We start from the raw sequence: 14,120 nt of genomic DNA, 5'->3' as shown, positions 1-14,120 counted from the left end.
AGAACCAATACCAGCAAATGCAGGTTCAGATTTTGGAGCATTAATTAATGGTATCAACCTGATGAGCAAGAAAATTAAGGCAAGATTATATAGTGGAGATGCTGATATTTCTATTTTGCATGTAATTTTCATCCCCAAACAAACTGTAGTAGCTTAGCAAACACCGGTCTACTAACATGAGACAATTACAGACACATTTAGTAAAACAGGCAACTAAATTACTTTGTAATTACACTATTAAGCCAAATCTGAGGTGAAAAGGATAAAGGATTTGTGTCCCATATAACATTACAAAAAAAAAAAAAGCTGTGGAAAACCTAGAGAAACTTGGTAGTCTAAAGCAGGTGTTTAAGCTGATGGAGAGTGATTATGGATCTCTGGGAAAGCCACACTTGAAGCTAAACTTGCAGCTATTGAAGCATAAACCACAGATAAAACTGAACAAGAACCCTGAGTTCATAACAGGAATTACCAGCACAGATGGCTTGAAAAGAGAAAGACCAAGAATTTCTGTGCCTCTGGAACAAAGAAATAAACAAGAAAGTGGAGTGTTCAGCTGGAATGAGCACAGCAATATTCCTACTGCTGAAGGAAACCACCAGGGAAGGACAACATAAAGCTGATTTTTCCTCCCGCTAGCATGGCACGGTCTCCGTTGGGAACTCTGCCATCTCCTGTTGCAACACTGCTGGAACAAACACAGCACATATAAACCAAGGGAGCCCCTGTGAGCACCATCAGCCACAAAGCCAGGCTGAATGGGACCAGAGGTGGGGGGAGATCCACACACAACCCAAACCATACCCACGCCTTAATGCATTTATTGCACTTTTCCATTCACAACTGAAACAAATGTTTTGCATTTATACCCATGTCCCAAATATAATTAATCATGTCCCTGATTACAGGATGAACCACTGATGGAGTTTCTGATCACACCTGAAACGACTTTCTTGTGTTGCAATCTCCCCTTGTCCGACTCGGGTGGGGCACCCAAACACCCCCCTGCTCTGCAGGAGCACAGGGGGTGAGGAGTCACACACTGGGTCAGGGTGGAAGGGCCCACAGTGGCTCATCGGTCCCACCTCCCTGCCCAGCAGGGCCATCCCACAGCACATGGCACAGGGTTGTGTCCACACAGCTCTGCAAGATCTCCACTCAGGAGACTCCACACCCTCTCTGCTCTCTCTCCAGGGCTGGGTCACTGCCCAGCAAAGAAGTTCTTCCTCCTGTCCAGCTGCAACTTCCCGGGCATCAGTTCCTGCCCGTTCCTCTTGGGCCATTGCTGGGCCCCCCGAGCAGAGCCTGCTCCAGCCTCTGCCCCCTCCCTGCAGCCCCTGACACCCCCTGGGGAGGGCCCCTCTCAGGCTCTGCTCTGGAGGCTGAACAGCCCCAGCTCCCTCAGCCTTTGCTGCTCCCAGAGCTGCTCCAGTCCCTCAATCAACTTTGTAGGAAAAGACACAGTTTATTTGGTTTATAATCACAGGTTTAGGAATCCTTCAGCACTTCACCCTACTAATGTGGTCCCTATATTTAAGGCAGGGCTCATCTCTGGGCTCAGGGTGTCTTCAGAGACACCCCAAAGCTGCAGGTACAGCCTGGGTCCAGCTGGCTGGAAGGGCTGTGTGTCCCTGCTTGTGCTTTCCATGGGGTGTTATCCCCCCACCCTGAGCTGTGGCAGATCCCTAGGGACCTTCCCTGCTGTTGTCCCACCACTACCAAAACTTTTCACTATTTATATATTTTAGCAAACACAGGCATTCATGGTTATTGGCTACAAGCTGCATAGTTCTCTTATTAACGGTTCTATTTTTTATTGGTTAACGATTCTCTCACTTCTCATTGTAATTAGTCCACATGCTCAGTCTTCCTTTTCTTTTGTTTGGGTGGGTTTCTGGGGGTTGGTGGCCATGAGATGGTAGTCACAATCTCCCCCCCAGAATTACCTCTAACCCGATCGGAGCTGATTCAGCACAATCACTGAGTTGTCTTTATTAATTTCTTCCTTATCTCGGGGGTTCTGCCAGATGTCCTTGTAGCCTGCAAATTCTGCATCCTTTGTGTCCACTTTCAGTGGTCCATCCTTCTTCCCAGGCTTTGTTAACCTCTCTTAGGCCTGAGACCATTGAAACACGTCAAACCCCAAACCTTAACAGGGCAATTCCTCCATCAAGTCATTTGTACTTCTAACACTTGGACATCACTTCGAGCTTGTGAGCTGCTCTATGTTTTGCAGACTAAATGTCCCTTCCTGATAAGGCTTGAAAGTACACTAAGATCAAACACCAAAGAACAGCCCAGCCTTTCTTAAGAAAATTTTTTAACATTCCATATTTTGCAACAATATGGCAAGACCCTGTTTCACAAACCCCCTTCTGACCCCCTGTAACACTCTGGGCAAATTGTTAACTGTTTCTGACTTCTGAGATGCCAGCACCATTCACAAGGCAACTCTACCACCAAGTAATTTGTTTTTCGAACACCTGGGCATCTCTTAGAGCTTGCTGGCTGCCGTTTCAAGGGTTAAATCTCCCTTCTTGCTCAGCAGGCTTGAAAGCAAACAAAGACCGAACACGAAAGAATACAATTTCTTAAGAATTTCTTTTTAATAGTCCACATTTTGCAAGACCACGACAGCCGCCCCCGGGGCCCGCTCCGGCCGCGCCCTCACGGCCCCTCAGCGCGGGCCTCCCGGGGGCGGGGGGCGCTGTGTGCCCGCCATGGCGGCGGGGCCGCTCTGGCCCCGCTCTGTGCCCGCCCGCGGCCCCGCCGCCCTCACCCGCCGCTCGGCCCCGGCCCCGCGCGGCCCCCGCGCTCCCCGTAGCCCCCCGCGCCGTCCCCCCGGCCGCTCCCCGGTCTCTATGCCCTCGGCGGGGCGGCGGGCGCGATGTGGCGGCTGCTGCTGGGCCGAAGCTGGGGCCGCTGCGGGCCGACCCCCGCCCGGCCCGCCTGCGCCCCCGGGCTGGGCCAGGGCCGCGGGCACAGCCCCGAGCGGTGAGTGCGCGCCCTGCCCGCGGCTGGGGGGCCCCGCGCCGCGGCCCGGCCTCACGGGGCCCGTGTTTGTGGTTGTTCCAGGGCGCCCGCGTGTGAGGATGGCCCGGAGCGAGGAGAGAGGCGGCAGCCGCTGCCCCGCCTGGTGCCCCGCTACTCCGTGCTGGAGGCTGTCACCTGGGTGAGGAGCGCGCCCTGGCCCTGCCGGGGACACCCCGAGGGTGGGAGCCCCGGAACAGAGCCGGGAACGAGGGGCTGGGTGGGAGCGGGCCGGGAAGAGGGATCGGGGCTGTTTTCCGTGATTCTGTGTGTGGTTCTGTGCAGGGAGCGCTGGGCGCGCTGCTCCTGCAGCTCGTCAGGCAGGTGGCGTGGCTGAGGTCGCTGCCGGACGGCCGGAGGGAGCGGAGGTGTCCCTGGCTGTCCCCGCTGCCCCCCCAGCACACAGGTCAGCTCCGGCCCGGGGGGGTTTGTGCCTCGTGGTGTGTTAACTAAGGCTCAGAGGGAGCTGGGAGAGGCTGACAGATTTCAGGCTCTCTGGGAGGAGTGAGAACTGGTATCTGTCGGGGGAACCTCTGCTTCTTAACGATTTGATGCAATCCCACTTTGTTTATTCTTTTGTTAATCCCTTACCTTTGTTTTCCGCCCTGAATTCCTCTCCATGAACTCTCCTCCTGCTTGGCTGTGAGAAGGACACTAAGTAGATCCGGTGTTGTCGCCTAAAGCAGACAGTTTCTGTGCTCTGTGTTACAGTGGTGACTGAAGCCTCAACCAGCTGTCCCAGTGAGCAGTTGGGGTCCCAGTTCCTGCAGAAAGCAATTCCAGAGGCCACAGCAGAGAATTCATCCTCGGGCATCCCCTCAGGGCAAGGAGAGAGCCAGCCCTGGGCAGAAGTAGGTACGTGCAATGTGCTGCAGGGCAGGGTACTTGTGGCAGGAGGACTTTGGAGTTTCCCCCAAGGCAAAGCTCGAAGCCAAGGAGTGTGTCGCCACTTATTGACCCTTGAGGAGGTAGGTGAGAGTGGGAACACAGAATTTCAGAGGGATGAGACAGGAGGAAAAAGTTCTCCTGAAGGCAGTGACAAGCCTGTGCTGTAGCTGCAGGTGACAACACCTTACCTACGCTGCTCTGCCTTAGTGGCCTGATTATAGCTCCAGTTCTGTCCTTTTATTATTGTGGACAGATGTCTGGAGCCAGAAGGATTCAGGAGGATACTGCACCACTGATCTGGGAGACTTGTGTACATGGTGTGACACTAAAGGAATTATTTCCTTCCTGCAAGATGAGGATGTATCTCTGAGCGCTTATGCTGTAGATAAGACAGTGGAAGGAGGTATCAAAGACATTATTAAAATGAGTTTTATAAAAATAGAAAGATATACTCCAACAAAATTGAAGTGTGTCCTACATAGGAAATTCAAAGTCACACCAAGGGAGATCAGATGAGACCTACAGCAGGGCTACTCACTAGATATATAAATACTAATGATGGCCTCAGGAAAGTTGTTAGAAGCAGGAAGCCTGCTGGAGCAGGTAAAAATGGGGACAACATATGATCGTGGTGTAGAAGAGGCACGTAAGAAAACCAGCCAGGAATGTTGGCTAAATCATAGAGTCACAGAAGGGTTTGGGTTGGAAGGAACCTTAAAGATCATCTCATTCCATCCCCCTGCCATGGGCAGGGACACCTTCCACCAGCCCAGGTTGCTCCAAGCCCTGTCCAGCCTGGCCTTGGACACTTCCAGGGATCCAGGGGCAGCCACAGCTTCTCTGGGCAACCTGGGCCAGGGCCTCACCACCCTCACAGGGAGGAATTTAAATAATGAAGGTGCTGCAGAAAAGGTCAGAGGTGTTCCCCATTGTTTTGTTTTCTTTCAGAATTTTGGCTTTCTTCTGTGCTCATTTAAGCTCTTGCCCATCTCTGCTTATCAAACCCTTCACCTGCCAGAGGTTACCATTCCCATCAGTTGGCAAATGGAGCATTTTGTTTCCATGTCTCCTAATTAACTCCAGGAAAACAGCCAGGTTAATTTACCTAAACTGCCAATTAGGCTGTTTAACCCATCTGCTTTTGCCTGGAGCAGATTAAGAAGCACTCAGACACTGCCAGGTGACTGGACATGGACCTCTGGGAGGAGTGGTGGGAAGGAGTGGAGACAGCAATGCCTTCACTTGGCACAGCTGAACATTCCAGAGTGAATGTGTGTCTGACAAACAGTTTCCTGCTGAGAGTCAATAGGAAGAGCTTTTAGGCAAACTGATAAATTGAACAGTGACAAGTCACTGAGGCCACGTGGTCTTTGTTCAGATGTTCTTCAGAAGCTGTGAAGTGGCTGAGCCTCCAATGATGATCTGTAATCCTGTGCTCAAATCTGCTCCATGAGCAGAGGAATAAGCACTGACAGATTGGACTCAGGCTTTTAAAAAGAGGTGGGTGTGTGTTTGTTAGAGCTACAGAACTGCAGAAAAGGTAATTCTAATTTGATGGAAAATCTGATAGGGAGTAGAAGTGTCAGATACCAGGATGAGATAGATACCTATGATGTGCTGAATCAAAGGTTTTGGAAGGATTTAGGAAGCCATTTCTCAGGCCAACTTGCTCCACTGCAGAGACTTAAGAGAGTTGTAAATCTATTAAGAGTTCTTTGGAGAAGTCAACAGGCATGTGGAGCAAGATTATCCAGCTTTTAGCTTTCTGAAAATCTTTCAGACAGGACCTAAACCAAAACTACCTGGAGAATTCAAGCTGATGTGAGGGAACACGGAGGGGCTGCTCTTGAGCTTGTAACTCCTAAAAGCACAAGGAATAGTTTTCACCATGCAGAGCTGTTCCTGGTGGATTCCCCACAGTCCTTTGTTGAAACCTGTTCTGTTCAGCACAGTCAGCAGTGATTTGGGAAAAGGAGGTGACAAGTGAGGCGACAGAAGCAGCAACTGGTACAGAATTATTCAGCACAGTCAAATGTGAAAGTCACAGCAAAAGACTGCACTAGAACTAAACCCAGGGTAATCCCAGGGGGGATTAAATGAGTGTACACAGGGGAGTGTGCCTGTAAATACACGTGCAGAATGAGGAGTGTCAAATTAATAATTGTGTTGCAGAGGGAACATTTAAAGTCACTGTGGATGTGCTTTTGATAAGGTAAAGTCAGTGCTTGGCAGCAGTGAGGCCAATTAAATGTTAATTATGGTAAAGGAAGGAGCTGAGGACAAGGCAGTGTCGTGGGTTTGTGTGATGCAGCCACGTCTTGAACACTTAAAGAAAAGACACTGAAAAACAGGGACAAAATTGGCAGAGAAAAGAGTGACAAGGAGACAATTACATCCAAATAGAGACTGACTCTTCAGCTTAAAAAAAAGAAGTGGCAAAGGCTATGTTTGCTGGTGCTCTGTGAAACTAGAAGTGTTGAGAGAAAGTGAATAGGAACAATATTTTTCATAATCCACACAGTAATAGCAGCACAGAAGTGGACAGCTAGCAAGTTTGGAAAAAAGCAAAAGGCAGTAGATGCTCGGCCAGTGCACAGGTAAATTGTGGAAGTCATTGCTACAGGCCAAAATACAAGTGGGTTCCAAGAAGTGATTAGGTAAAATTGCACCTTCAAATTAGACTTAATTGGTCCAACCAAAGCTCCTGCTCAGATCACAGAACAGCTGATTGCTGGAAAGTTCTGCCAGGGAGAGCGTGACTGTATAATCCCTGTTCCTTACCCTTTCTGCCCAAGCAGCTCCAACTGTCAGTTGTCAGAGATAATATATGTCAGAAATAATTTGATTTTGCTCAATACGTAAGTCCTCAGGTTCCATTGCACGTTATGCTGTGCACCCATTTTGTGGGAATTTACTGAGAGAAGTCAGGGTGAAGAGATTTGGTAATTTGCACTGAAGAGCCTGAAAAATTGCATAGTTTTGTCATGTGAGAAGTCCTGTGAATCTTTCCATGCAAAGCAAAGCTTAGTGATCCATTTCTCTCAGAATATGTTTTGCTTTCTACAGGAAAACCTACCCAAGGTATAGGATTTTTTTTTTTCTTGGTGTTTAGCTCCTGAAGGAGGATGAGGCTGGCCAAGCCAAGTGTGGCAGGAAGCTGGGGAGAGCAGAAGGCCGGGAAGGACAGACGCCTGGCAGATGACGCAGAGGAATCTGGTGGCAAAGCCTTGCCATGAGAGAACAGACCTCAGAACTCTCAGTGGAGCAGAATGTACCTTCCCTGCCCCAGTTTGCTGTTGCCAGCAATGGCAAAGGATCTTCTGCAGAGAATTCCATGTCCTTCCCCTTTCTCTCAGGGTTTCAGTTCATTTCCAGACCTGCTGGTGCTGCTCTCCATGTACAGAGACAATCTGCTGTTGCTGTCACTACCTCCAGCAGCAAAGATCTGGGGCATGGATCCCAACATTCCAGCATTGCAGATGAGCCATTCCAGTTTTAATGTAACAAAATACCATAGAATTTATTGCTTCAGTGTGTTTTAAAAGAAAACTTTGGGAAATTAACTTAAAAGTTGCTTTAAATAACACTCTGGCTATTGCTATCAGCAAGTCCTCAGCTGTATGTTTACATCCTTTTTTTTCATGCAATTCCTGCCTCACTTGAAGCCTTTTTACTGGAAGTTAAAGGCACAGAGTGAGCAAGCAGGTGATTACAGCCAGTCTCAGTGTTACAGCAGCTGAATGCTGCCCTGGGGAGTTGTATTTTACCCCTGGCAGAACTGTAAAATTCGTTATTTCAATTCTGAGATTACAGACATTGCAAAAGTGTGTTTTCATTTCAAAGCACAATGAAACCAATTGGAAACACTGAAATTTTCCATGAGGCAGAAATGCTGGATTTTGTCCAGCTCTTGTTGTGACTTCATTCTCATGAAGCCTTTGGATGTTTTGGGATGAGCAATCTAGAACTGTCTCTGAGAAGATTATTAATTCCTCAGTTGGAGCTAGATGTGAGCAACATTTCATTAGTCCAGGATGAACAGTGGGGAAAGACAAAAATATTTATTAACTGCTGAATATGTGAGCGTTGGGCATCCAGAATACTAAAAACAGGATGTGTAGTCATGTTACATCATAGCATATGTTTGTAGAAGTAGAAATCAAATTGCACAGAAAATCCCAGCTGTGGAGTTCCCAGCTTTTGCACCTCCAACCTGAAGAATAATTTGACGTGGTCCTGTGTGAGCAGTGTAGCAGTGGGTTTGTTCAAGGGCTGGGAAGTTCTGCTGGAAGCTTGAGAAGTAAGAAACAGTTGGGTGAACTTGTATTAACTAATGCCAGGTTGAAGTTTAATTTCAGCTGGTTGTCTCATTCTGCTGAAGGGATTCTTTGCTGCTGGGGGTGTTCTTGAAGAGTTTTGATTTGAGGCTTGCCCAGCCTCAGGGGTGAGTTCTGAGGGAATTCAGGCACAGGTTGCCCAGAGAAGCTGTGGCTGCCCCAGCCCTGGAAGTGTCCAGGGAAACATTGGATGGGGTTTGGAGCAACCTGGGCTGGTGGAAGGTGTCCCTGCCCATGGCAGGGGTGGAACGAGATGATCTTTCAAGTCCCTTCCAACCCAAACCAGTCTGGGATCCTTCAGGAGATGGGGCTGAGTGTCAGGATCAGTTGGTTCCTGTGTTTTCTTCCAAATGCTCTCTGGTAGGGGTTACCCTGCTCTGGGGAGATCACTGGGGTTTGAGTGAGGAGGGGTTTCCAGTGGGAGAGAGGAACAAGGTGGTTCTGCAAGCTGACAGAATTCAGAATTAGTGGCTGTTTATTTTTCATGGTTTAATGGTTTGTCCAAATTACAGCATGCTTTCCTCTGATTTAGGAGTAGATATCTGTGCAAAATGTAAGGTTTCCTAAAAGCATGGAGGTACTAATGTTGTTTAAACAAGTACTGGGAGAATTGTTAAACAGACTTTTTTTTTCATGGGATTTGCAGTTGTATATGTGGCAAAAACCCAAATTACATCACGAGGGAGATACCTGCACAAGAGATAGAGCCTTGCAGTGAGGAAGATCAGATAATTTGGTGCCTGATCTGAAAATAAATGGAAAGCACAACTAATAAATTCACAGATTATGCTACTTTTGGTGGAATGATGCATAGAAATCGTGTTTGCCAGAGCAATGTTGCCTGTTGGGTGAGTGGGGCTTGTTCAGATAAAATACATTTTAATACAGCCAGAGGGGAATTGTTTGTCTGAGAATAATGAGGCTGCAGCTGGCACAGAGGCCACGGCTTCCTGCACATTGTGACATGGTCCAGGCACTGCAAGGAGCAATCCTGCCTGTTGCACCCCTCATTCCTGCTGCTGTGCTGGCACAAGTGCTTGAGTAGCCAAATAGTGCCAGGAATTAAGGAATCAGGCCCTAAAAGGGCATTTTTTTTTTGCTTATGTTGGCTCCCTGCTCTGAAGCTGCACAGCTTGAGAGGGGACAGGAGGATGTGGGGAGGGCACAGCTGGTGTGAACAGCTCTGGCTCAGAGTGATCCAGGGTCCAGCACCTGGTGTTAAATGTCCAGTGGGATCCAGGGGGGGTTGGGGATTCAGGTTAAGAATACTTGGCCTTGCCTGAGCTCTGTGTGGAGGTCACTGTCCTCTTAGAGGAGCTGGAGTAAATGCCTGTGTAATCACTGCCAGCACAATTCTGAGCCCAGCAAGGTGGCTTAGCTTGTGCTGGAGATGCCTCTGTTAGATAATTCTGATTGAAACTGGGCAGACAGTGGCTGGACACGAGGTTGTACCAGTGTATCTGAACTGATAGAGCCCTGAGCTGGGGGGATAGGGGGGTGATAACCAGAGCCTGCATCTGATGCAGCCAGATAACGTGTCTGATCATCCCCTGCATCCCCTGGGAAGAAATTACCTGGGAAAGGAGGTAGGGAGGCAGGAACCTCAGCTGAGATGCCCTGGGCATCACAATGGGGTTCCAGTGGGAATTGGAGCACAGTTCTGATCCGTGCAAACCAGGCAGCTAGGAATTTGCATGTCCCCCTGTGACACTAGTAAGAGGGTCTGTACTTCAGTAACAATGCTCAAAATTCAGGAATAGTGGCAGAAAGTCATAAAATTAATCAACTCTGGCAGAAAAGTACTGCAGTTAAAAGACATGAACTGCACAGACTGTTTAGAATCACAGACAGGAATCAAGAGGGGTTGATTAGTCGTGTCAGGGCTTTCAAAAGGAGGAATTGGCTTTTTAGTAAAGAGGAGAAAAAAACCTAGAAGAGCCAGTGCCTGGGAGCAGAAACCAGTTGTATTTTAATTTGAAAGGAAGCACAGAGGTTTGAAGCAGCAATTGCAAGTTAGTGGAACACACTTTTAGAAGAAAGGGGAGATCTCAACCTTTTGGTGTCTTCAAACCAAAGCCAGGGCCTTTCTGGAGGAGCTCTGTAACCAGCTGCAGCCACAGGACTGGATTCCTGTGGCACGTGGTTGCTTTGCTCCAAAGGTCAGATCAGTTGGTGTTCTCTCTTTTTTAATGTCCCTGACTGATGGGAGATCAGTTCTTCAGGAAAGACCTGTGGAATAGAGAGGATGAGAAGAGGCAAAGATGCAGCACTGCTTAACCTTGCTTTTTTTATCCTGTGTTTGTTTTTTTTATGTAGGGGAGTTCCAAATCCCTGCAAGCTCCAGTGTGGAGCCACTTCTCCACAGTGCAAAGGTATTGTTTCATTGTTCACACCCTCTGTCTGCACCCTCCCTGCAGGAAAAAATCCCAGGGCCACCCCAAGCACAGCCTGAGCAATACACTCACAAACATGACTGTTTTCTGGAAAAAGAAAGGGAGATGTGATATGCTGCCCTCTGCTTCAGCCAGAGCAAAGTTCCAGGAACTGCACTCTGGCATCCCCATCCTTTCAAGTGTCTGTGTAGAAGGGCTGCTGGTGATGAACCACTGAAGGAAAATGGAGAAAACCACCAAACAAACAAACAAATAAACAAAAAAAAAAACACCCCCAAAAAAACCTAATTCAGCAGCACTAGTCTGTGCTTGTGTATTTGCATTTTGATGCAATCTTTCACTAGGTGTTCCTATGCTATTCCTATTTTGGTTTTTACCAGACAACCCAGGACTGGAGAAGGTGGTGTCATTCCAAACACTGCAAATCAGGGCCAGCTCTTGTCTGTTGTAGAGGGGCTTGAAGAGAGTGCATCATCTTGAGATCACAAGGCCACAGATTATGTTATTGTTCTTGTGATTAAACCTGCTAATTCCTTGCAATTCACAGTCTTAGATGCAGATAATTCCCTGTTTTAATCAGTCAGCTGAACAATTGCTCAAGGACGCTGGGAGCAGAGCAGAGGTAAATTTAGCATTTAGCAGAGCAGGTTCCTGAAAAAGGCACCAAAAAGGCTTTTCCTTGATCTGCTGAGGGGGCGAGTGTGGATGTGCCCCTGCTGGGAGGTGCCCGTGGTGCAGGGCTGCAGGAAGGGCCTGGGGCAGGTGGTGGAGCAGGGAGGGGAGCCCCGAGGGAGCTCAGCAGCGGGGCTGTGGTGCCGAGGGGCAGTTCCTGTGCAGTGAGCGCGGCTGCCGCTCGATGGCACTCGGGGCGTGCGAGCTGCGGGCCCGGCTGAGCCTCCTCCCACCTCCCGGGGCCGTGCTGGAGGGAAACACGCCGTTCATCGTCTGTGCCGGGCAGGGTTTCATCCCTGTGCAGTGTTCAGGAGGGCTGGGCTCGGCTGGAACTGGGGGAAAGCACGGGCAGATATGTGAGTGTGTGTTGGCAGGGACTGTGCTGTGGGCATGGTGTGGGAGAGGGAACAAGGGGTAAGGTTAATTTTGGAGGGGGAAGTTATCACAGAATCACAGAATAAATGTCCTGAGTTGGAAGGGATCTGCAAGGATCATGGAGTCCAAAACCTGGCCCTGCACAGACACCCCAACAATCCCACCCTGTCCCTCAGAGCCTTGTCCAAACCCTCCTGGAGCTCTGGCAGCCTTGGGGCCGTGCCCACTGCCCTGGGGAGCCTGGTCAGTGCCAACCACTCTCTGGGGGAAGGACCTTTTCCTGAGATCCAACCTAATCATCCTCTGGCACAGCTCCAGCCGTTCCCTCCATCCTATATCTGCTCACTCAGAGCAGAGATCGGAGCTGCCCCTCATGAGGAAGCTGCAGACTGCAATGAGTAGTATCAGGTATTTGCTGAATTCTGAAAGATCTGATGATGTCCATGAGGCTGCACCAAGCTCCCTGGCCAGAGGGGAGGTGAGCAGTGTCCATACAGCTTCCCTAGGTAGATGGCTGTGTAGGACAGGGAGATGTCTTTTGTGGACACATGACACCAGATGACCTGGTAACTGTAATACAGCACAAACGGCTCTCACTGCTCTGTTTCCAAGCAAGAATCTCCCGTAGAGTTGATATGATTTTGCTGCCTTAACAGCTCTCTTCTTGACTCCTCAGGGTGACCCAGCTCAGCGAGGGCATTTAGAGGAAGCCGCTTTCCAATTGCAGCAGATTTTCCGGATTGATATTTCCATTGCCTTGAATATCCTCGGTAATGTGGACTTGGGTTTGTTTTGCCCTTAAACCACAGGTTTCTCATTTTGGAGGACCTCCAAAGCATTGCAGGTCTTGTGTGAAGGCAGAGATGGCATATACCCAAGCTGAAGCCTCCTTTCAGCAATTTTAACTGTGCTCCTAGAGATTTACTGCCCTATGTCCCATCCTACCACCAGATTTATATCAGCATATTTCAATCCAGGCTTGGTTGAAGCCTGCACTCTTGTCCTGACATCTGTAGTGGGAAATTAAGCCATCTCTGTCTTTTTTGCAACACAAGATGTCACATCCTTGTATCCTTTTTTTGTTGTATGAGCTCATGGTCTTTCTGGCAAGCTGAAAAAGCAATTGCAGAATTGCAACTCTAAGAAAGGCTGAGGGGAGATGCAGTGATCTAAGTCCCTGTCTCTATATACTGCACTAGTTGCAGCCCTGAAGAGCAGTGTGAGCCATACACTGTGTTAGCCCGTGATCCCTCTTTGGAACGAGGCTGGAAAAATCCCTAAAATGCAGTGTTGCTGTTTTTCTTGTGGAAACTGTGGAGTGAGGGTTCTTGAGCCAGCTGGAAGTGGCCCAGAGCCCTTGGCACGAGCCAGGGAGGGCTCAGTGGCTGAGGGGGAGGTTGCTGCCTTCGGGGCTGAGTTGTGGCCGTTGTGTTTGCCCTGTTGTGACGTTGTGTTCTCCTCAGGGATCGAGAGCATGAGGGCAGGGCACTGCAGGACAGGCTTCACCTGCTTCAAACTGGCTGCTGATCGAGGCTACAGCAAAGCCCAGTTCAACGTGGGCCTGTGCTATGAGCATGGCAGAGGCACAGAGAAAGACCTGGAAAAGGTATCCACGGCTTGTGGGGTTGTGTGTGTGCAGCACAGATCAGGAGTGGTCTCTGTTGGGTGCTCAGGAGCTTTTTCCTTTGAATGGGTGTGACAGTCATGGAATATCCTGAGCTGGAAGGAACCCCACAAGGATCAAGTCCAACCCCTGGCCCTCCTGGCCCTGAGAGCGTTGTCCAAACACTCCTGGAGCTCTCTCAGCCCTGGGGCCATGACCACTGCCCTGGGGAGCCTGTTCCAGTGCCCGGGCTCTGAAGACTTAGTAGAAACTGCTGGAAATAATATAAATTGTGGGTTTGCAGAGCTGGCTTCAGTGCCATCAATCCCCTCAGGGATGTGCTCTGAGATCCCCTTTCCCACAGCTTCTGAGGGCTTCTCCAGGTGCACAGGCTGTGCCACCAGCACCCAGGAGGGCACCAAGGAGAAACCTGTCATGTTACTGTATTTAAGACACCACTGCACATCCGAGGGCTTCCTAAATCTCCAGTTTGGGAATGGTAACTACAGCCTGCCACCTAGTGCAGGCTGGCTGCAGCCAGCAGCTGCTGGAGCTGGGAAGAGCTGCAGAAGCAGCTTCTTTTGAGTAATTGTTGGCCCAGTGCCACCCCCTTCAAGCTGGGGAGGTTTGAGTAGAGCAGGCAGGGTGGTTCCAGGGCTCTGGGGCAGTCACAGCCCCCTGTCTGGTTTAACCAAGCTGCTGTTCCTCAGCGGGGAGGGGTGGGAGAGCTGTGGGGGGAACCATGTGCAGCTTATGATGGATCTAAACAGGGGTTAAGCTTGACCTGTCCAGGGAGGGGTCACATCATGTTCCAGGGCATGT

The 14,120-nt window shown here is 49.6% G+C and overlaps 1 protein-coding gene and 1 long non-coding RNA gene across 3 annotated transcripts in view; one reads left to right on the top strand and one right to left on the bottom strand.

Moving 5' to 3' along the window:
• LOC127473784 (uncharacterized) overlaps positions 1–3,764 on the bottom strand; it is a 41,786-nt gene extending 38,022 nt beyond the window's left edge. For both annotated transcript variants that reach the window (XR_007905595.1, XR_007905596.1), the window contains exon 1: positions 3,622–3,764. This is a non-coding gene — a long non-coding RNA (uncharacterized LOC127473784). The remainder of the gene's footprint in view (positions 1–3,621) is intronic.
• The window catches only part of DELE1 (DAP3 binding cell death enhancer 1), a 22,648-nt gene continuing 11,288 nt past the window's right edge, over positions 2,761–14,120 (top strand). Inside the window, exons 1-7 of the mRNA XM_051793800.1 lie at positions 2,761–2,994; positions 3,076–3,172; positions 3,316–3,436; positions 3,742–3,885; positions 10,572–10,627; positions 12,372–12,465; positions 13,159–13,301. Of these exons, the coding sequence (XP_051649760.1) occupies positions 2,888–2,994; positions 3,076–3,172; positions 3,316–3,436; positions 3,742–3,885; positions 10,572–10,627; positions 12,372–12,465; positions 13,159–13,301 (762 nt within the window). The 5' untranslated portion in view covers positions 2,761–2,887. The remainder of the gene's footprint in view (positions 2,995–3,075; positions 3,173–3,315; positions 3,437–3,741; positions 3,886–10,571; positions 10,628–12,371; positions 12,466–13,158; positions 13,302–14,120) is intronic.

The sequence above is a fragment of the Manacus candei genome, unplaced genomic scaffold (genome assembly GCF_025592945.1).
Source record: "Manacus candei isolate 608988 ecotype Guabito, Panama unplaced genomic scaffold, ASM2559294v1 h1tg000037l, whole genome shotgun sequence".
Lineage (NCBI taxonomy): Eukaryota > Metazoa > Chordata > Aves > Passeriformes > Pipridae > Manacus > Manacus candei.
The sequence above is the reverse complement of the archived record's forward strand: the minus strand, read 5'-3'. Positions and strand labels throughout refer to the sequence as shown.